The 23,978-nt window shown below is 35.3% G+C and overlaps 1 protein-coding gene across 1 annotated transcript; it reads left to right on the plus strand.

Annotated features, from left to right (window-relative positions):
* Positions 1-1,169: 1,169 nt before the first annotated feature.
* Positions 1,170-15,821, plus strand: LOC149800096 (protein timeless-like). The gene is made up of 3 exons (XM_089959664.1): positions 1,170-1,364; positions 3,234-3,366; positions 10,432-15,821. The coding sequence occupies exons 1-3, from the start codon at positions 1,172-1,174 to the stop codon at positions 10,535-10,537; spliced, it is 432 nt and encodes a 143-aa protein (XP_089815790.1). The 5' UTR covers positions 1,170-1,171; the 3' UTR covers positions 10,538-15,821.
* Positions 15,822-23,978: the final 8,157 nt, after the last annotated feature.

Here is a 23,978-nt window from a genome sequence, read left to right on the forward strand (position 1 = left end):
CACCAGAAGACATCTTATGGTGCATGAATAAATGAAAGTAGTGCATATTTGACATCCAGTACAACCACCACAGCAGCCATCTTAAAAATCATTTTATTGTTATCCTCTCTGAATGGAAAGTCATATCAGCATGTGATTTTTACAAACATACTTACATTGCCTAGTTTGTTGCAAATTAAAATTGCAGTGATCTCTTGGCTATCTTGAAAATCTTAATGTTACTCCTACTTGATGGAATTTATCTTGACATTAGGTTTTCACCAGAAGATCTTTTATGATGCCTTGTTGTTGTTGTTGTTGGTTCTAAATAAAAGTGATGCTAATCTGACATCTAGTATATTCACCATGGTGGCCATCTTGAAAATCGTATTATTTCTACTCCTTCTAAATGGAAAGTCATATTGACATGGAGTTTTCACCAGAAAATAAATAATCATCATACAACTAGCTGATCCTGAATGAAAATGGTGGTAATCTGACCTCAAATATGGCTAAACATGGTAGCCATCTTGAAAATTGTATTGCTGCTCCTAAATAGAAAGTCAAATTATTGATGTTGTTTTCACCAGAAGACTTCTTATGGTGGCTAATTCATTCTGAATGAAATGTTGCCATTTCAACATTCATCCACTGTGATGTGCATCTTGAAAATCTTATCATAACTTTTTCAGAATTAGGGGTTATATCGCCACAAGGGTCTTCACCATTGAAAATAAAAATGGCTCCCTGCAAACATTCAGTATGGCTGTAACAAAGATCATATTTGCACCAAAACTGTTACTGATTGTTACTAGTTTGCCCTAGATGAAATGATGCTGATCTGCAGCCATAGCAGCTAATTTGAAAATCATATTGCTCAAGAATATTTGAGGTGGTTTCAGCACTCAGCAGTTAGAAAGAAGAAATGGCCTTTTCTTGAATTTCTAGAAATTCTTTATGGACCTTCAGTCCCTTGAAAGGACTCTTGTTTTCTAGATTTATATTTAACAATCATATTGTACCTCTTAATTGTTTCTACTATTTTCTCATCCTGTTGTTATGACATTATGACAGTGCTGTTCATATAGTACTTGTAAGATGCTGCTGCAATAGAAAAACAATAATAAAACTTGGATCGTTCATCTCATTTTGGATAAACGATAAACCAGTTTTTCTCATAACAGTGAAGAAGATGGCTATCCCAATGGTGTTATACAGCAGTGAACAAGAATCCTTGATGAAAAACCAGTTATTCGTGTGCCTGCTAGATTTCTTAGGATTTTACATGGAAGAGAATGTCAAACCTCTGTTTCCTAGAATTCCAAGCCATTGGTCTGTCAAACAATTGCTGGAAAAGGCAGCACTTCTGGGAAACATCGATCAAGGTAATATTTTAAGTAAAATTTATATAGTACAAGTCAGAACAAGATAGAAGAAAAGAATCAGCTTTCTTTATAGTTGGTGTATAATGCAAAGACATCACAAAAATAACATAAGCATCAGTATAAAAAAATCTTTACCTGTATAATTATCAACATCAAAGCAGGAAAATAAGAATATTTCATTATATAGACCCTGGAACCAGTAATTTTACCAATCTGCATTTTTCATTTGAATTATGTTTGCATTTTAAGTATGACCTCTAGAGGTCAGAACCTCTAGAGGTCAGAAGAGGCTGGAATTCTGGCAAAGCCTGAAATTAGTTTCATTAATGTTTTGTTCTGTATTTATCATTTGTCATTCTGCATTTAGCATTCGCCACTTTCAAAACATGAATTCGTCATTTCATAGGCATTTGGTCTGTATGTACAGCAAGATTTCAAATCATGTAAAGAGATACATCTTACAGAACTACATTTGTAATTAATCTGTTTTGCACCTATGTCTGGAGGATGAGAAAGTACAACAGTGCTGACAGTGTCACTTTGCCCCACTTTGCATCACATTTTATTCTCTCTCTCTCTCTCTCTGCTATGCAAAGCTAACATTTACCTTGAAACCAATACATAATATTTTTCAGTCTTAAATCCCATGTTTATGTCAATTTTATGGCATCAGCATGTCTGGAGTGGATAAAGAACATTTTCAAAAGTTATAAATTGAATTACAATCATATGTGAGCTGATGCATATATGTACACAGTAACAATTTAGGTCCAGTTAGAATAAATCTTATGTTCATACCTCCTATTCCAGAAACTTATTAATTCAGTATTTATTGCCAAAATAATAACGGTCCTTGAAAACTCCATGGAAAGAAAATCACCCAGGAGTGTAATATGATTAGTGAAGTTTGCAGGTCCATGACACATGATGTGCCAGTCTTCCTGATTACCAAATTTTCTGGATAATATGTGTTTTACAAAATGATTTCACTATTTTAAAAATATCAGTGCTGTGGACACGTTTTGGATTCAGATTTCCAGTTGTTTTAAGCACTACAAAAAAATACAAGTTTTTATTCTGGGACTGTGCAAGTTTTTCAGGTGATGTTCAGAATTAGAGTTATGAATGTTTAATGTTTGTGGCATAGAATCCATTCTCTTTTACCAAAATATATTTTGTATTACTAATAAAAGTAACAAACTGTATGATCTTACTAAAACATTAGCAGCAAAATAATGAATTCAGTATTTAAATAATAATATTTTTTTAAAATTTTTTAAATGTATCAAGGGAGGCAACTCAAAGATGGCAAATGAGTAAACCATAATATGTATCTCCCTTTTATTATTCCACTGATTGTAATTCTTGAAACTATAATAGAAAATGATGATATGAAAAGTAAGTCATGAGAATTAATTTCTCAGTTAATGTTTCAGATAGTAATATAAATTCTTGAGTGGAATAAAAAAAAATTAAAAAATATAAAGATTATTTATAGCAGTATGTTTATGGTAATATAATGGACTAGGAATGCCACTATCTCTTGAATTATGTTTTCCACTTGAACTTGTGTATCATTACAATAGTGTTTTCCAGCTGCCTTACTTGATGCTCAGCATGAAGAGGTTAGTGTTAGGACTGGTCAGCCTGGTTTCAGAATAATGTGACTGGGTGTAACATCATGCTACATGTCTGCATCAATGTGCCCCAGTGCTAGACATCACTGTAAACTGCCACACTGCAGACATCGTAGCGATATAACTGAAAATTGTCAAAGCTATGTTAAAAGTTCAAATCTCACACACACACACAACAGTGTTTTCAGTACGTTGATTCTGCATCTGTTTATATGTGTTTTCCTATTTGTAGGTCAGATCAAATTTGATCCCAGCAAGGTTAAAGAGAATGACCTTGAATCTATAGATGTTTATAGGGAAGATTATCCTCTTACAAAATACACTGCAGATGAGTTCAAACCTAATGGCAGATCTTGTCAGACAAGGTACAGTATCCTTAATCTGAGTAAAATCAGAAGCCAGTGCTACATTAATTCACCACGTTCAGTGTAATAAATGCACTGTGCACTTAAAAATAGTTTTTATATATTTTTAGTTTGATGAGGTTATATTAAAAAGATGCCTCAGTGACTCCAATGTGCAAGTATGTATTGGAAGAGCAGATTCCCATAGGTGGCACTCAACAGTTTTGTATTTTGCATAGGGTTAGAATTTTAAAGGAAAAGAATTTCCCCAGTTTTCCTCACTGGTTATACTGGCTGTTTAGAAAAAAAGACATTGTATATCTTAGGTATAATTCAAAGAATCTTTAATTCCCTTTATTTTGGTGTATGATTGATGGGTGTAATATGGGTTATAGATTGTACAGCTTGGCCTTACTCCAGATGTGCACCTTTCAAAAAAGTGCTAGCTCCACGTGGTCATTTTCACTTCCTGAACTTCAGTGGTAAATTGTATTAAAAAAAAGAGCCAATAACTTTTTTACATTTTATATATTTGGTAATTCATTCATTACACTTTCAGAAGCTGGTATTGTCTAGTCTGGCAAAATTCATTTTCCCTATTTTAATAGCTGTTACAGATAGTGTACTTTAGACTAATTCAGGCTGATCTTTTGAGCTCAAAGGAGCAGTCATTTTAGTTAGCAGTATGCTTAGATCATGTACAATTTCCACAAGTACAATATCCAAAAAAATATCATTAGACACATTACATCAAAGTAGCATAGAGGTATGCCAACATTCTCTCCACTGTGCATGTTATAAATGCAGACAACTTCACCTTACATATGTCACTCTCTTAAAAGTACATGATAACTGATGAGTGCCCCCTTAGTCTGATTTAGGAGCTTTCCATTTTGGAGGGGCATTATCCCTCCTTCTGTATCCATGCTGAATAAAAGTATGTGTTTTTAGATTAATCCTTATATTGATTATAATTTAAGTGGCAAAGGTATATCAGACGTTTATAAGTAAGGTCCAAAAATTCAGGATGTTCTGGGTATGTACAGGGATTGAGAAATGTGGTCTCGGTGATTTGTTTTGTAAGTTTTAATGAAAAATATTTGTATGCATTTTTAAGGCATGTGTTGGTATTACTGCAGCCCATTGTCATTATTTGGATCAGCCAGTAAATAGTTGCAATATAAGTGTATCAAACATAGAATCCAAAATGTTCAATGAATTGGGGATTTTGATTGGTTGGAAAAATCTTACAATTCTTAACCTTACATCAATAGTATTCATCTTTAAAAAGAAACAAAAAGTCCAGTAACATTAATTATAGATCATTTAGTCGGACTCTCAAAGCCGTATTCCATCACAAAGAATGGTAAATTGTGATAATTGAATATGATTTACTGCTATAGTCTGTTACAAAGAATGGTAAATTGTGATAATTGAATGACATGATTTACTTCTATAGTCCATCACAAAGAATGGTAAATTGTGATAATTGAGTGACATGATTCACTGCTATAGACTGTTACAAAGAATGGTAAATTGTGATAATTGAATATGATTTACTGCTATAGTCCGTTACAAAGAATGGTAAATTGTGTTAACTGAATGACATGATTTACTGCTATAGTCCATCACAAAGAATGGTAAATTGTGTTAACTAAATGACATGATTTACTTCTATAGTCCATCACAAAGAATGGTAAATTGTGTTAACTGAATGACATGATATACTGCTATAGTCCATCACAAAGAATGGTAAATTGTGTTAACTGAATGACATGATATACTGCTATAGTCCATCACAAAGAATGGTAAATTGTGATAATTGAATGACATGATTTACTGCTATAATCAATTACAAAGAATGGTAAATTGTGATAATTGAATGACATGATTTACTGCTATAATCAATTACAAAGAATGGTAAATTGTGATAATTGAATGACATGATTTACTGCTATAATCAATTACAAAGAATGGTAAATTGTGATAATTGAATGACATGATTTACTGCTATAATCAATTACAAAGAATGGTAAATTGTGTTAACTGAATGACATGATTTACTGCTATAGTCCATTACAAAGAATGGTAAATTGTGATAATTGAATGGCATGACTTTATTACTGTATTCAATCACAAAGAATGGTAAATAGAGATACATGTATTTAATGACATGATATTCATCCTTCCCCAACAAAGTTTAATGAATTTTTTTCACATATGTACACCACAATCAAGAAAGAAAAAATAATAGTGTCAATTGATAAGGCAAGGTGGAATGTAGACAGATCTCATTCCCATCTGCCCTGTGAGTTTGGACTTCAATGAGCCACTGTTATTCTCTATTCATGCATAGAATGAAGCATATATAATCAGAATGACAAAATGGTCAACATAAAGCTATAAACCCATCCATTATGTACTCAAACCCAAAGGATGGAATAGAAGAGTGTTCTATAGTTTGTCTTTCACTCCCCAGTTTCACTAACCGATGAGTTGCACTTTTGTAATTTCAAACCTCAAAACTCCCTTTATGATGTTATGGCACCAATTGTGCAAACCAAAACAGTTATCTAAACAACAAATTATGCTTACAGGCTTAGATCTGAAAACCACTATGTCACTGATTGTAACTATTACTAACTCTGTACAGTGGCCCCCCTCATGAACAGCCCCCCCACCCCACCCGACCAGCAGCCACCCTCTCTTTGCAGCCAGAATCACTTGGCACCAACAAGTTTGTGTTCAAAAGTACCCTTCAAGAAAGGTGACACCTCTAATGTAACCAGTGGCCAACAAATTAGTGCACAGATGTAAAAAGTTTACCACTCATAAGCAACCACGTTTTATAATTAATTTTTGTCCAGAACCAATATTTGATTACAGTAAGGTAAGTAATCCAATTATCTTTCACAATGTCTGTTTCCAGATGTCAGGTTTTCATTACTGAAAGAAGTGTTGGCTAAAGTACATGTACTACTAAGGTTATTATAACATTAATGCCGATGTTTGCGGAAATGTTTTGACAGACTCATGACCATGAAACTCTTGTCTGGAAGAAAGCATTATCAGTTGTTACGCTTCATGACCAACCCGGATGAAGTTAAGTCAAGTTCTATGACAATCTTCACTCCGTCATTGCTGAATATTACAATGGCAGATAAGCTCATCATTCTTGGCGACTTCAATGCAAGTGTAGGCTGTGATCACATTGTCTGGGATGGAGTGCAAGGAAAGCACAGAGTGGGTCAATGTAACAGCAAATGGTCTCCTTTAATCCAGACTTGCACCGAGTATGAACTGTTGCTGATCACTAAGTCTTCCACCTACCCTACCCATAACCGGACATCATTGATGCACCCTATCTCTAATCACTGGCATCTCACTGACTACATCATTGTCAGGAAAAGGGACAGGCAGGATGTGCATGTGACCAAGTCCTTGTGCAGCACTGACTGCTGAACAGACCACCGCCTCATCATCACCAAGCTCAACATCCACATTCAACCCAAAAGACGCCCTCAGGGAAAGAAGGCTTCTAAACGACAAAACATCACCAAGCTGAAATGCACTAGTACCAGACATTGGCTGCCCTGGAAGAATGTCTGAAAGCCACCCTTCTGGACAGTCAGAATGAGGAGACCAACTGGGCAGCATTCATAGAGCTGGTCTACAGCACAGCTTTGGAAATCCTAGGACCCTCAACCGGAAAGCACCAAGACTGGTTTAATGAGAACTACAATGAGATCAAGCAGTTGCTGGATGAGAAACACTGCCTCCATCAAACCTACCTCATAAACCCCAAGTCCACCTCCAGAAAAAATGCATACAACAATATAATTTTATGCAGAACTGTACTGCAGAAACTCCGTCAGATGCGAGACACGTGGCTGAGCAACAAAGCTGATGAAATCCAGTGCTATGCAGACAGGCATGACAGGAAGAACTTCTTCAATGCACTGAAAGAAGTGTATGGATCTACATCCTCTGGATCATCCCCCCTTCTCAGTGCAGACAGGAACACACTAATTACTGACAAAGAGAAGATTCTTCAATGATGGGCTAAACACATTGACATTGTCTTGAATTGCCCTTCATTGATCAATGACGAACCCGTCAGTCATCTGCCCCAATTACACATCAACAAAGAACTGGATGACTCTCCAACCTTGCTCGAGACACAGAAATTGATACGTCAACTCCAGTGGAAAAGCCCCTGGTTCAGACTCCATCCCAGCTGAAGTCTACAAGGAAGGGGGCACAGCCCTGATAGAAAGGCTCCACCAACTGCTTTTACTGATGTGGCAGCAAGAGATGATCCCCGTGGTATTCAAAGACGCTTCCATAATCTACCTGTATAAGTGCAAAGGAAACTGCCAGGCCTGTGACATTGGGGTATATCCTTGCTCTCTATCGCAGGAAAAATACTTGCCAGAATCATACTGAACTGCCTCACTATGCACTTTGCCCAGGGACTCCTGCCAGAAAGCCAGTGTGGATTCTGGAAAGAGCATGGACTATCGACATGGTGTTTGCTACAAGAGCAAAATGCTGACTTTTTCTACATTGACTTGACAAATGATACAGTCAGCAGAGAAGGCTTGTGGAAAGTAACGGACAAGTAAGGATGGCTGAGAAAATTTATATCCATGGTGCAGCATTTCCATGACATCATGCAGGCATGAGTCCCAGATGATTGAGAGACATCTGAGCCATTCCCAGTAACCAATGGCGTCAAGCAGGGTTGTGTTCTGACAGCGACACTGTTCAGTCTATTGTTCGGACTAATGCTTTCAAAGATGGAGATGTTTGAGTCGGCATCAGGTACCGTACAGATTAAAAACTGTTCCAACCCAGGAGACTTTAAGCGAAAACCAAGGTTGTAACAGACACCATCAGTGAATTCTTATTTAATGATGACTGTGCCCTCAACACTGGCTCAGAACCTGACCTGCATTGCAGTGTTGACAAGTTCCCCAGCTCCTGCACAAGCTTCTGTCTCACCATCAGTACCAAGAAGAGTGAAGTCCTGCATCAGTCAGTCCATGGGAAGCCCTATGTTGAGCATCACCATCAATGTCCAAAAACTCGACATAGTGAACCACTTCACCTACCTTGGCAGCACACTGTCACAGAGCAATTCTATTGATGACAATATAAACCTCCACATTACCAGAGTGCAGCTTTCAGCAGACTGTATGCCAACGTCTAAAATAGAAGAGGCATCAGCATACAGACCCAAACTAATTTATAGGGCAGTTGTGCTCCCGACATTACTTCACACATGCAAAACATGGACGGTGTACCAACACCACACCAGGAAGCTGAACCACTTTCACACAAGTTTCCAGATACTACCATGCTTGCCCAAGCAGGTCTCCTCAGCATCCACACCATCTGTATGCAGTCCCACCTATGCTGGGCAGGACAGGTTGTACGCATGCCAGACCACCAGCTGCCTAAGAGACTGTTCTGTGATGAGCTACAGCAAGGACAGCTATTCCACGGAGGTCAGAAGAAACACTCAGAGACAATCTGAAAGCTGCATTGAAAGCATTCAACATAAACCCTGATTCCTGGAACTAAACAGCAAGTGATCAAATCATTTGGCATTACTCTGTAGACAAAGGCTCCAAGTTGTGCAAATCTAGCAGGACAACAGGTGCAGAGCTGAAGAGACAAGCCAGAAAAAGGCGTGCCATCCTAGAGATGTCCAACTCATCCCTTGTCCCGTGTGCAAACGAACATTCCGTGCAAGGATTGGCCTCATCAGCCACCTGCACACGCACAGAACAGAACCAGCCCCTCCAACCCTCGGATGACTAGAGTGATCCTTGTCGACTCAATGGATGAACAACAATAATTGAGCTTTGGCCTTCATGCAGTAATTGTTTAGTTTTGTTTTTTTAATTGCCAATTATGACCGGACATAATTGTCAAGAACATAACATGGTCAGATAGAAAGACAAGACCAAAAAAAATCAATGACAGTACACATATCACTTCCTTTATAACAAGGTTTTTCATTTACAAAAGTTTCTGCAAAAATAAATTGCAGTACTGTACAATTAGCAACATAGGAATAAATCATTACAAAACTTTAACATGTCATCACGTAAACAAAGAACACTTTAGAAGGAAAAGTAAAAGTTATTACACTTGACGACAATAAGGAGAGTTCACTTGCCAAAAGATTTTGTTTTGGCAAGATTCAAATAAAAAAGATTGTAAAAGATAAGGAGAATATTCCGTAGCAGTGAAAAAATGGAGTAAATGGAAAGAGAATTATTTTAAATACGAAACAACACATGTGCCAAGATTTAAATAACATTTTTCAATGGTTTTGTAATGTGTATACCAACAATATCCCACTCACATTTCTCACCTAAGAATAAGAACTATTAATTTTATGTCACCTTGAAATAACTCTGCTCTTAAGACAAGAAGAACATTTTAATAATTAATGCTACTTTTAATAGAACATATTAACTGCCTTAACCTATATATAGCTTTCCTACTATATACACATATCCATACACATCTCACAAATAAAGTCCCTCTCTGGAAAGGCCATCCATCTTATAAAGGCCACTTTCCCAGTGCAGAAGGGGTGGCCATATAAGAGGGAGACCACTGTACTAGATAATTCAGGTAGATTTTGGTAGTAGGGCAGTTATTTGAACTGTTAATGAGCTTTAAAGAAAGCATGCATTGTGTCAATTAACATTTGGGTTTATTTTGGTGATGTCATAATGGAAACATTGTTTCAAAATTCAGTCAAAAATATGGAAACATTATCACAAAATTGAGTCACAAATGGACATTGTTTCAAAATTCAGTCAAAAATATGGAAACATTGTCACAAAATTGAGTCACAAATGGACAGTTTACGAGATTCAATCAAAAATGGAAACAGTGTTATAGAATTCAATCAAATTGAACATGTTCATCCCATAGACCAGTGAATCTGACATTTGTTATTGCAACACATATATGTGTGTGAACAGGATAGGAATGTGTCTGTTACTTCTTGATTTCATGTCTTTTATGTAGATTGGTATATTTGCTTGTTTTATTTTGTTTCAGAGAAGAAAATGGCAAGGTTACTAAGTTCAGCTGGATGAAGCTCATTAACAGCTACAATGGCCAGTCAACTGTAAGCAATGTGTCCAAAGACATTAAGGTCTGCTAGAAGCTTGCTTTATAGTATTTATCTTAAGTCAGAGTGGAACAGTATGATTCATTAATCACAAATCTGGATCCACAAGAGGCATTACATCTCATGAAAATCATCATGAAGACATTGAATTTACAGTTTTATAGCAGGACCAATTTTAGTGTCGTTAAATTGTAGAATATTTTTGGAAACTTTACATGGTACATACTTGTGTACATTGTGTTATTTGGTGTCGTCATATGCATTAATGTACTGAGTTTATCTTCCTTAAATGATCATGCTAATATTTAAGTTTATGTCTGGTTACATTTGTATACCTTTAATTGTGCATTGTTCCTTCAAAGGATAATTCTTAGTTATTCACATGCCAACATATTTCTTCGATTTAAGATTTTGTGTTCTGTTTGGTTTGGTGTTTGTGGGTTGTATGCCATTTTTCAGCACATGATAGGCTACACATGGAAAACAGTATGTTTGGTGGAGGTTGAACCCAGAAAAAGACTTGGAAGAACCACCAGTGTGTTCGAAGATGTCAAGCCTTTTGTTTCAAATACCGTTGTTGACTGAACCAAGACTCAAACCTATTTGTACAGAGATGTAATGTTAGTGATTTGTAAAGGCGAGTGAATTTGACTAATCACCTCCCCACTAGGGCCACCCTTTGGTTTTGGTAAAAGTATGTGCTGTCATAGTGTTTGCGATGGAAAACGTCATTTTGTTGGTTGATCTGTATTAATGGCACTTTAAAGCAGTACTGGTTATGTCATGCAAAGGAAATGGACCCTAAGGGGCTTGGTGGGTACCAACCCATGACCCTTGTATTACAGCATCAACTGATCTACCATGGTTCCTGATGGCCAGCTTTGAGGTTAACACCATGACAAATCCAATGGTAATTTATTGTTTGGATTTCTCTTACTTATAACTAAATCTTCATATATGTTCATTGGATAAGCACTTGTTGAACTCATTAGAATGATTTATGATGGACAGAGTTACATCAAATGAATGCAGTATGATATTAATCATTGTGGCACAATGTGACCCTGCTATAACAGGATATTTGGGGTCCTTTGAACCCAACCGTGTTATAGACCGAGCCATGTTATAACCAGCCAAGTCAGTCAGTTGAAGAAAATGATACATTTACCTAACATATAGTGGGGGGGGTAGGGAGGTAATAAAAGTGGGTGCAAAAAAAGTGCTTTTGACTAACTACTCTAAAAAAACACTTGTATATTGACAACTTAAATTTGTGTTGTACAATCCATAACTGTTGTACTGTACTTGTATTTAATAAATCTTTGAATTCAAGTATATATATCACATGCTATAAGCTTCATGTATGACTCACATCCCCTTAGAAAACACAAATAACATTATTTTTTACAAATTGTAATCTTTGTTTTGATCAATATCCAATTATCACATAATAAGTCACACTTGTCACAAATAGCACAAGGCTATTGCTGTTTACATGCTATGTGTATATTGTACTTAAATTGGTCAGCTGGAGATAGTATCATCTTGACGAGGCTACCCAGGAGATGAGGATATTGATAGGGAATTGAAAACTTGAACAAATTAAAAAGTTTAGCAAACTTCATTGCAAGATACCCTATCTTCGGTTAACTTGATAATTTTGCTGAAACTTCAAAGAAAACTGATCACCTTTGAAATTCACAAATTTGTCAATTGTAGCCAGTCCCAGTAGCATAAGGAGACCAACAAGTAAATCTCCATATGGGATGGGGGTGATATTTCTGATAGCAGAGTGATGCTGCCTTCCATGCATGCATCAGAATTATTTTTTTTACAAGGCCCAACAGATGATGAATACACAGGTATTCTGTTCTGTTCTGAAGGGTTTAACTGTATGAGTGAAAATAAGAGGAATTTTACTTACCATCCACATACAGAGGTCAGTCAAAATAAATATATTAATTACTAGTTAGCGGTTAATAATCTGACAGTATTTTGTCCAAAAGATCCATTATAAGATAATGCCTCATCTGGTGATCTTAGCTACCAAAAATGTTTAAATAAAAACCTGATGCTGAGATCTCATAGCATACAGTACTTGGGCTAGATGTCATAATAAGCTGATTATGATATAACAATGCATTGTTATGATGGTTTGTCAATATGAACTAAGAATTTGTTTATCTAACAACAGATAAATTCCAGTGCATTTTATATCAAGTTTGCTGCTTTCTTTCATTATTCCACTGAATTTCTTTATTCCAGACCCAACGTTGCAAGTTTAGGCAGTCAGTAATATTAAGTAAAAAATCACCAGATGGTATATTTTGTTGCCAGTAAGGAATATAAATTACAACATGGGATGTTGGCAAAGCCCAGCATGATCTCTGAATAAAAATTTTACACTTTATTTGTCATTCTTTTAAGAAGAATTTTTTTTTTGAGGACATGAAAATGACAAAGAAGGGTTTCACACATTAAAATTATGACAATAATGTTAATCATAATTAAGGTGAATCATTATTACATTATGGTTGGTCATTAACATGGGTCACTTACTTTAAGGTGGATCATTACATTAAGATGGAACAATATTACATTAAGGTAGATCACTACTACATTAAGACAGATCACTATTACATTAAGGCAGAAGACTTACATTAAGGCAGAACACTTACATTAAGGTAGGTCACTATTACATTAAGGCAGATGACTATTACATTAAGACAAATTACTATTACATTAAGACAGATCACTATTGCATTAAGGCAGAACACTTACATTAAGGCAGATCACTACTACATTAAGACATTACTATTACATTAAGACAGATTAATATTACATTAAGACAGAACACTATTACATTAAGGCAGATCACTATTACATTATGACATTACTATTACATTAAGGTGGATCACTATATTACATTAAGATGGTGTTATGTATATTTGATTGAATTATATTTGATTTAATATACATCTATTTTAATCTAATTGTTTGTTTGTCAGTTTTATTTTTTTAATTATTTTCCATTACATGCTGTTATAATGTAAATTTATTCACTGGAGATGATATTTTCCAGAAAATCAGTTGACCTGAATCATTCTTTTGTAAACAACCAAATTTTGACCTTTTAAAATTAGTTGTTGTTGTGGGGTTTAACGCCATTTTTCATCTCACAATAGCTATATATGGTAACCAGCATTAATGGTGGAGGAAGAATCCGCGAAAACTTCAGGAAGAACCACCGACCCATGAGAAGCTACTGGCGAGCTTTCTCACATACCCACATTGGCCGAATCTGAGACTCGAACCCACACAGACAGCGGTGAGATGGCAGTGATCCATAACAGAGAGCGCTTTAGACCACTCGGCCACTCAGGACCCCTTTTAGTAGCAGCCACATAAATAAGTTCTTTTTTTATTTTAAAATGATTGGTTGTTGTCAAGGTCATGATGGGACTGTGTGATTTAAGAGTAAACATTTTCTTTAAATTTATTTCTTAGGGTAAAATTATTGGTTTTCATCAAGGTCATGTTAGGCGTACATGATATAAACATGATCATGTGACCCCCCTTTTGATTTTGCAATTGGGGATTTTCAAAACTGCATTTTAGAATACAGTATAACCTGTGTTTTAGATACATATTCTCAGTTAGTTGGGATCTTACACTGGAAAGCATATGTTGTGCTGTTTAAAGTTATTTCAATTTACTTGGATTCAAAATGATTAAAAAAAATTCTTCTGGAAAGTATGTGTGCTCATATGAAATTCATGAACAAAGACAGCTCTTATAAAAATTTATTCGGATTTCCAAAACGAGTGATATTTCTTGTTTCTACAAGGAACTGTAGACTTCAACACACTACATGTTACAGCATACATCATCGTCTTCCATCTTGGATACTTTGTTGGGATTCGAACTTGAAATCATTAGAAAATTTTATCATTAGGACTTCTAAAATTTTATTCATGGATTATTCTTGTATTATTTTTTGAATTGATTCTTAAAACCGTAAGTTAATATTTTCATTTTTACAGAACTTTTCCAGGGAAATAAATTATTACATTATATTTTTCAAAATTTGTTTTTACTCTTTCTTGTGTTACTGTTTATTTGAGCCTAAAAATGTAGCAATGGATCACAGTTCACTTAAGGTGAATCATTGTTACATTGTGGTGGATCATTGTTACATTATGGTGGATCAGTATTACATTAATTATTACAGGACAGATCTCGTGGAAAATAATCAATTTCTCATTATGATCATAATCATTGTCTACTCGGATATAAATTGGATCCAGCTTAAAGCAACATAGACTATGATCTGTTTCATAATGCACTGACATATCAGGGTTGATATTGTTTGTTCTACTGATTACCCTAATAAACTGAATACACCCAGATCTGCTGGTACATTATGTGATGACAGTGCTGTGCCTGTGCCGTTTGAATTTGGACTCGACATGAGAGTAAGTATAGTATTCTACAATATAAATTTGTCAGAAAAACAGAAAGATATGACTAGATGGTATGAACATAAACAGTTGGGAATCTGTTCTAAAAAAATTCTTTGAATTGTATTAAATTATAGAAGAACATAAAATGTAATTGTATTTAACAAAGTTTGTCAAAAGTTTTGAGAAGGATCTATCAGAACTGATTTTGTGCTAGTGTAGATGGCATGAAGGAACTCGGCACAGCTCAAGGGACATAATTCAGAGTTTTATCTTAAGAAAAATTGTATCTAATATCAGTAGCAAAGTAGAAAGTTTCTAACGTCATCAAGATCGTATTTTGTCATTGATGACTATTACGTTTATTGTAAACTCTGTTTTTGTTGACCATGTAAAAACGTTTAGTTATGAGAAACTATTTACTGATCAAAGAGCAGTTGCAGAATTTTGACAAATATATTGTGGACGACTACATTTTATATTCGTCGGTTTTATTTGCATCTGTTATCACACAAATAGACAAGATAGATGGAACTAAAATCATCTTAGATGCATGAACATTTATATTTGTGTATTGTGAATTATGATACATGGTTCATTGTTATATTCATTTAATACATTTTTATAGATATTTGGGTATAAATTTGTTGTGATGTTAATTTTTGTGGTCATGTTTGAAGACTATTTGTTTCAGTCTGGTTGGCGTGAATCAATCTTAAATAATCTTGAGATGGTCCACATTGTTATTTTATTTCTTTAAGTGTTGTAAATTGTTTGTAAAAATTGACTGTGAATGCAGTGTTTATATGAATTCAGTCTATGGTTATTGTTTTATGTAATAAATGGAACTTTGAAAAATAAAACGTGTTTTTGAAGAGTTATTTTATTGCCACAGGTAGGGCATGTTGCATTACCTTGTTCATCTTGTCATCTAATTGCTTTCTGTTTAAATCAGTTTTTTTTTTGTACTATAAAGAATCACGCATAGGTAACACCTTTCCTTAACTTGACATTTTCAGGTTTGTTAGTTACCAGTTTGGAATTTAGAGGAGTGATTTAGGTACCAATTCATATTTTATACCTTTACGAATCTGAATCTAAATTCGAAGCTATATTCCATTGAAAACTTTGTACAATTGTGGTCAAGATGTTTTTAAGGTCCTCATATCGAACACCAATGGCTATGCATCATGCTTCATTGACTAGAAGAGTCTTTGGGATGATGTGATTTTAAATTTTCTGTCATTGGAACAAACGTTTGTTATCGCAGTTATCCAAAACTACTTTAAGGATTGCCATGAAACTTTACCACATTGTCTAGTTGGTCCTAAATGGATACGGTGCCACATGGACAATGAAAATGGCAACCCAGCGACCATCAGAGAATCCAGTTATCATTACTCTCCCCGAAAAGACAGATCAACATTGGGTTTTCACTTTAATATTATATACGGTGTTTAGCTTGTCGTAGATGAAATTGCTGCCAATGTTACATACAATATTGCCGCCAATGATGCTGTAGTATTCGCTTAACCTCCCGGTTGTTTGTACCCCCACAAATTTAAAAAAAATGAAAAGTATCAGAGATATAAAAAATTACACAAAACATGTTGTTGTTTTTCTTCATCAGTGTATATTTTCTAACCTGGTTACCACCAGAGGATCCCTGGCATTGTCATCTTCGGTATACACAGGTGTACAATGAAAATGATGCGCAATGTAGTACACACGAGTCACATCTCATTGGTGTCCATGGTAACATTATACATCTTACATATGGAACACAATTTGTCTTTATTGAAACGACATTGAACAAAAGTCAAAATAACGGGAAATAACAACCCGAAAGTATCCACTGTATCAGTACTTGCGCTCGTAATTAAAGCAGCGAATTAATACAGCCAGTTACTTGGAACAGACAGCACAGTTTTTACGAGACTTTATGGAATAACATTGTAATTGGTCCCTGATTTCTTTATTGAAGAAAGTCTTGAATATTCTCACGTAAAAGTGTTAGGTTAATTGAGATAGGAATAATTCTCTGGGTAATGTTTGATGGTCTGTGGCTTGAAATACCGATCATCAGGTTAGGAAATCATACTGATAAATCATACAAACGTGAAGCATGAACAAAAAAGAAAGAAAGAAAACAAATGTGCAAGCGTGAAATTAGGGTCTCGTATATATACGGCCATTGATAAGAGGAAAATTATTTGTTGTATTAGTGCATTTAAGAACCCTTCCTTTGATCGCTGTTGTCTTGATGCACACGGAATCCTGGTAAGATCAACATCAACCAGTCCTCAGCAGGTGTGACTAGATTCACTCGGTAGAGAGGTTCTCTTGGGCCTCGTTCATGTTACAGTATTTTTTGTGTGTGCAGTTCTCTACATGTCTGGTTGAACAATTTGGTTGAATGAGCAGCTGCCAGCTTGCCTTCCATAAAGTAAAATAGGGGACCTAGTATTCAAGGATATTTATGGGACATAGAGTATAATAAAATATGAAACAGCAAATTTCTTTGTAAATCAAACTCACAGCTTCATCATATGAGTAACACACACACACACACACACACACACACACACACACACCGCCAAGAAACATCACGGGCGATTTTAGGGATATTTTCATAGTCCGTGGTTACTATCGCATCCGAAGTCGATACATTCCTGGTAAAATCTGGAACAGTCAGCGGTAAAATAAAATTAAAATTACGCGATCATAAGGCATCTCACACGTACAGACATTCGACAAGGTAGTTGAGTTTACCCTATTGTACAAGTCTTTTACAATACTTTGTACGGATGGATCATCACGAAATACAGCAAGGAATTTGTAGAAATAAAGTAACAACACCTGTCTCGAACGTTGGCTTGGAAATAAAATCACCATACCTTAGTGTTTCTTTTCTATAATCACGAGCCTTAGGCCACGACATGGAGTAATATTGTACTTCCTCGAATGGCCATAAATTTGATTGATTGTATTTACATACAAGAGACATCGGAAATTTCATTTTCTGGGCCATTACCAGGTAAACAAATAGTATTTATAAAGACGGTGTAGACCTCAGTGATAGATATTTTTGGACATGACTTGTTTATGTATCGGGTCTTTCTCCCTTCATCAGTTCAACCATCTTTTATTGTCTGCATGTCTCTATGTCTGCATGCATGCATGCTTGTATGTATGTATGTATGTATGTATGTATGTATGTATGTATGTATGTATGTGTGTATGTATGTGTGTATGCATGTATGTATGTATGTATGTGTGTATGTATGTATGTGTATGTATGTATGTATGTGTGTATGTATGTATGTATTGTATGTATGTATGTATGTATGTATGCATGCATGCATGCTTGTATGTATGTATGTATGTATGTATGTATGTATGTATGTATGTGTGTGTATGTATGTATGTATTGTATGTATGTATGTATGTATGCATGCATGCTTGTATGTATGTATGCATGTATGTATGTATGTATGCATGTATGTATGTATGTATGTATGCATGTATGTATTGTATTGTATGTATGTATGCATGTATGTATGTATGTATGTATGTATGTATGCATGTATGTATGGATATATGTATGTATGTATGTATTGTATGTATGTATGTATGCATGTATGTATGTAGTATGTATGTATGTATGTATGCTTGTATGTATGGATGGATGTATGTATGGATGTATGTAAGTTTGTCTGATCGTCTTTTGTATTCTACCGATGTATTCTATTAATGCATTTCACTGTCTGTAGATTGGTACTTGTTAACCAATCCCGTGTAGCTTTTGTCTATAAAACTGAATTTTTTGTATATTTTTAATCTACTTTCTGAAATTGATATAAACACACACACACACACACAGAAGAATGCATAGAAATTATGTTTTATGTTTTTCATCAGTATTTACATAAATCAAAACCAATATAGTAATTCTTTCTTTCATTCCTGCTTTCCTAACACTTTTTCCATTTTATTACAGTGATAATGAATGAATAGAGCTAATTTCAAATAACATTGTTGACGGGAACAAATAGTTGTAATTATCTTTTTAAACACTACACCAATCAGTATCTCTGACAGAGAAGTATCATATTATTATTATCCATTTAGAATGCGCACCCATGTCTTTAAAGTTAGGCCCATATCTACTGGTATTTGAGTATTATGCGAAGGAGTTGGTGTCAATTACGGTTGTTGTTGTTGTTGTTGTTGTTGTTATAGGGTTTAACGCCACTTTTCAGCACAAGATAGGCTATACATGGCGGCCAGTATTAATGGTGGAGGAAAAACCCGGGAAAACCCCCAGAAAGAACCACCGACCCACGAGAAGCTACCGGCAAGCTTTCTCACATATCCACATAAGGCCGATCCCGAGACTCGAACCCACGCAGACATAGGTGAGATGGCAGTGATCCGTGACGGAGAGCGCTTTAGTACGGAGTTGTCAGTATTTATCGGCAGCAGATTGGACATGTAAATTTGGTATCGTTTGTTTTAGTTTTTAAAACAATTTTTTTTTCTTCACAAAAAATGTGATCGATTTAACTACGCTTCTCAAGAATCCATATTTTTCCGTAAACCCAAATTTTTATTATAACATTTTATCACTTTTTCAGAAATATATTTTCGGTTACTATGGAAACTTTGACTCAGTTTTGATGAAAAGTAACGAAGTAATTAAACATTGAATTTACACATGGCATGAAGTGTTAGCTGCCTATGTGTTTAACCAATATGGTAACAGACGTCTAAGGCTAGCGGGCTTAGCGCAACAGACTTAATCATGTATAGTAAAAGTAGTGCAGGTCATGTATATGCCTTGAATCAAATTAAATATAAATTGTTCTTTTAAAATGTAATACCAGTTTATCTTAACCAAAGTCAATCCACTCAGTGGCGTCAGTCGGGTTGGTGTCACCCAGTGCGGTAGCTCATGGTGTCACCCCCATGGTCCTCCTTCCGTAACAGACCATACAGAATCCTTAGTAATGTCATTTTGGTGTCACTCCCTCTGATGGTGTCACCCGGTGCAGTCCGCACCCCCCGCATCCTCCTAGCGACGCCACTGCTGTGCCTGCTAGTCATGTATTTAACTATGATCGGTTATCCGCTTATGAAATCCGACTAGACCGAGCAGTGTGTTCTCTGTAAAATTTGCAAATTTTAATTTTGGTGTCACCCCTCTGAGATGGTGTCACCCGGTGCGGTGCGTACCCCGCGCACCCCCCTAGCGACGCCACTGAATCCACTCCTGATTATTACATGATATGCATCTTAACTGTTATCAAACTTCCAGACGAAAATTATCGATCACTTTGGACTTTTACAGTGGTGGCCATGTACTAAACTGGATCAAGAAAAGTGCACGTCGAATCTAATTGTCACAATATACGGTAGTGTGAATTTGATCACTAAAATACGTAGCTTTCATTCCGACATCACAGTGCGCGACATTCAATACGGATTGTACTGGATCACACCTTTAGACTGGTCTCGTCCTAAACTGTCCGCGTACTTAAACAAGTTACTTCTCGGGGCGTGTAAATAATGGCCTTCCAAACGATTATGACTGTATTATGATGCAAATAAAGTGAATAATTGCCATGTAAAAGTATGTAGAATCAATCTGAAAAAAGACACGCATTACTGAAATAATCGGTGTTGAACGCCTACATGACCTGTATGACTTTAACTATAACAGATCACACGTTGTCTGGGAGAAGATTGCTAGCGGCCAGTTGGAACTGAGATTAAAGTAATAAACAGTAATTGTCTGTGAACAGTTGTAGTTGGTGACTGGTGATGTATTGTATGTTCCTTAATAAGATCGATTTAGACAATGCCAAGACAAGACAAGACTTTATTGCACTCCGCTTGTAAAGTTTACAACATACGAGTTATGTAAGAAAAATAACATGAATATAGCGTGTGATGTTATTACACAATGGTTAACAAGAATTACAAAATTCGGAAAACACAATCTAAAAACCTGCAAATAGTTTTAATAGTCGTACGTTGTATGTATTTATTAATTGATTATATTTATAAACATTAGTCCTGGAGATGTAAAAATGATGTATACATTTTTGTCTTTCTTCGCGAAAATAAGAACAAGATTCATCACGTACAATCTGATTCAAATCATATCTCCACTATCCTGCGTGAAGATCTGACAGTGACCGCTTTGGGTCATGTTCTTGTGACCTTTGAATTAGCCAATGAAAAAGCAGCTTTCAGAAAAATGACTCGTGAATCAAATCGTTCGGCACACGCTGATAATATTCAGCCATAGTGCTAGTCCCCCAAACACGAAGGTATTCAGCTACTTCTGATTGAATTGGTGATTATGGTAATAACTTAAGTCACCAGAACATGACCCCTTAGCGGTCACTGTCATAACTTCACGTAGGACAGTGGAGACTGATTTTAATCAGATTGTCATCCCCTATTTCTTGAGACTTGCAGAGAATATTAGCCAATCTACCAATTTCAATGGGAAACCTATGATATGCACTTCTAAGCTTAGTTAAGTTGTTAGATATATTAATTTAGTAATGAGAAATAATTTTTTTTCTTTCTAAATCCAAACTAGGTTTAGATAAACTATAGTTAGGACCTTTAGATGACGTATGATGTTAGCTGCCCAAGTTTTTATGTATTGATTTTTAATCGTTGTTGTACTTAATTTGTTAACCATTGAACTGACCCAAAACATTTATTTCTCCATACGTACCTTAACCCAACATAATCTAGTATAGATTTTACTTCAGGTAAATATTTCTTGTCATAGGACTTGTCACCAAAGTGTTTGCATTAGAGAAAACACTCACGATAAGATATTTTGTCATCATAACCAGTAACCAGTCTTGTCCAGTAGTTTATCATGCGACTTTTAATGTTGATAATAAAGAGGAAACAAATTTGCCGTATACCATATATAGAGGGGTACATTTACTGACATTTAATATACTTCTGAGGAAAGAAGGATGAACTTTTCGACATTATTAGATTTCATAAATCCCCAAATTTCGCAAGCATATGTTAAAGTCGGTATATTGGTTTGGTCAGACAGTTTCAGCTGACAATCAATAGGCAAATATGAATTGTGTATGCGCCTTTAAGTAAATGAATACCCTTATTAGTTACAAATACACGATTATTGGTGTCATTAATGAGTTTTACATTCCTGTGAAATTTGTGAAATATAAGGGCAAAATACTGATATTCATCAACAACATCAATATCAGCATTGCATACCTTAAATGTATATGTTTGCTTCTTTTTTAATCAAATATGATAATGTATGTTTTCTCGATATTTATTGTAAGTTTCCGATTATCGCGATATCTGCTAAACATATCAGGAGTCTATTGAATATCTGCAGGATTATATGCGACAAGTATAGTGTCACTAGCGTATAAAAGTAACTATCATTTGCTTTTAAAAATAACTGTCATTAACGTATAAAAATAACTGTCATTAACGTATAAAAGTAACATAACGTTTAAAATATTTACAGAGTAAGTTTGCATGGAGGATACAGTGGATCATCTACACACATTTACTAGTAAAAAAGAGTATTTGGGGAATAAGAAGAACAATAATTGAGATAAATTTTTCCCTTGTCTTACACCTTTTTTACATGAAGGAAAAAAATTCATTGCTTTCAAGGGCACATGATTTGATATCATTATAAATGTTGAACATAGCATTAAAGCATTGCCCTTTGATGCTTCCCGAGTACTGTTTATGCCATAATCCAACTCTCCATACACTATCAAAAGCACTTTTAAAATCAACAAATGTGCAGAAAAGTTTCTTTTTGTATAGTTTAAGGCTTTACAAAAGAAAAATATTGATACTCATTGCAGCTAATGTATGGAATGAATGTACGACACCATTTATTTCCTTAGCATTACAGATTACTCTTGCCGTCCTGTAAAAGTAGCGGTCCGATGATTTGATACCTATGGGGTTTTGAATTTATAAAGAAAATATAAACATAATGTTCTATCTTGAAAATCTAATTTTCGCTTCACGGGAATGATTTAAAAAATATTAAAGCATTTTATGTTCTCAGTAAATAAATCCCATTTAACTTTTGCTACTTTATTATGTCACATACCATTCACAACGTCAGTTGAACTATCAGGATGCAATGGTGCTAAAGTTTGCATGGCAGCGAAACAAGATGCAGTTTCGTTTTTTGATAAAGCATCTATATTTTTGTAACCATTAAATCGTCATCATTATCTGAAAATATTATTTTGCGTTCAAAATGCGGATATCGGTATTTTGGTATAAAGTCATTCTAGACTACAAAATATGCGTCTCTGTCCTTTCAAAAGGCAGTTCTACTAGCTTTTTGCGATTTCATTTACCCGTTAGAGAAATTCAAACTGAGATGGTTACTCGGTCAGTAAGCAAATTTGCTGTTTCGTGTTGCATCTGTGGGTTGAGCAGTGCGCACAAGTAACCCAGACCGTACACAGCCGCATCCTTAAGAATGGCGGTATAAAATGAGATGAGTCGGCTAATACACCAAGAATTAATCCGCATTTATGATTTTCTCCAGTCTTTTAAAGTTAAAAAAGACATTTAAAAATAGTGTAATATGCTGAAAGATTGTGACAAGTGTGTGTGTGTGCGTGATCTGGATTTTTAACGTAGCTTTAACAATTTTTCAGTCATATCGCTACAATGTCTATAGTGTGGCAGGTTACAGTGATGTCTAGCATTAGGGCATCATGCCGCAGACGTGTCAGCTGTTAGTACCATGTATTTGTAAGTCTTTACTTTGAATCGGCTGGGGTTATGACAAGGTAAATACTATAAACAACTTCACTTCTCCAATCGTGTTTCTCATCATTTCTTACCGCAGATTAATAAATCTTTTCATTCTACTTATTTATAATTTTGTGCACATTACTTAATCAATTTTGATTTCTTGTGAATATTGCTTTTTGCATGAATATGAATATAAATCATGTGTA

This window comes from Sinohyriopsis cumingii, chromosome 5, assembly GCF_028554795.1.
Source record: "Sinohyriopsis cumingii isolate HCF-2022 chromosome 5, ASM2855479v2, whole genome shotgun sequence".
Taxonomy (NCBI): Eukaryota; Metazoa; Mollusca; class Bivalvia; order Unionida; family Unionidae; genus Sinohyriopsis; species Sinohyriopsis cumingii.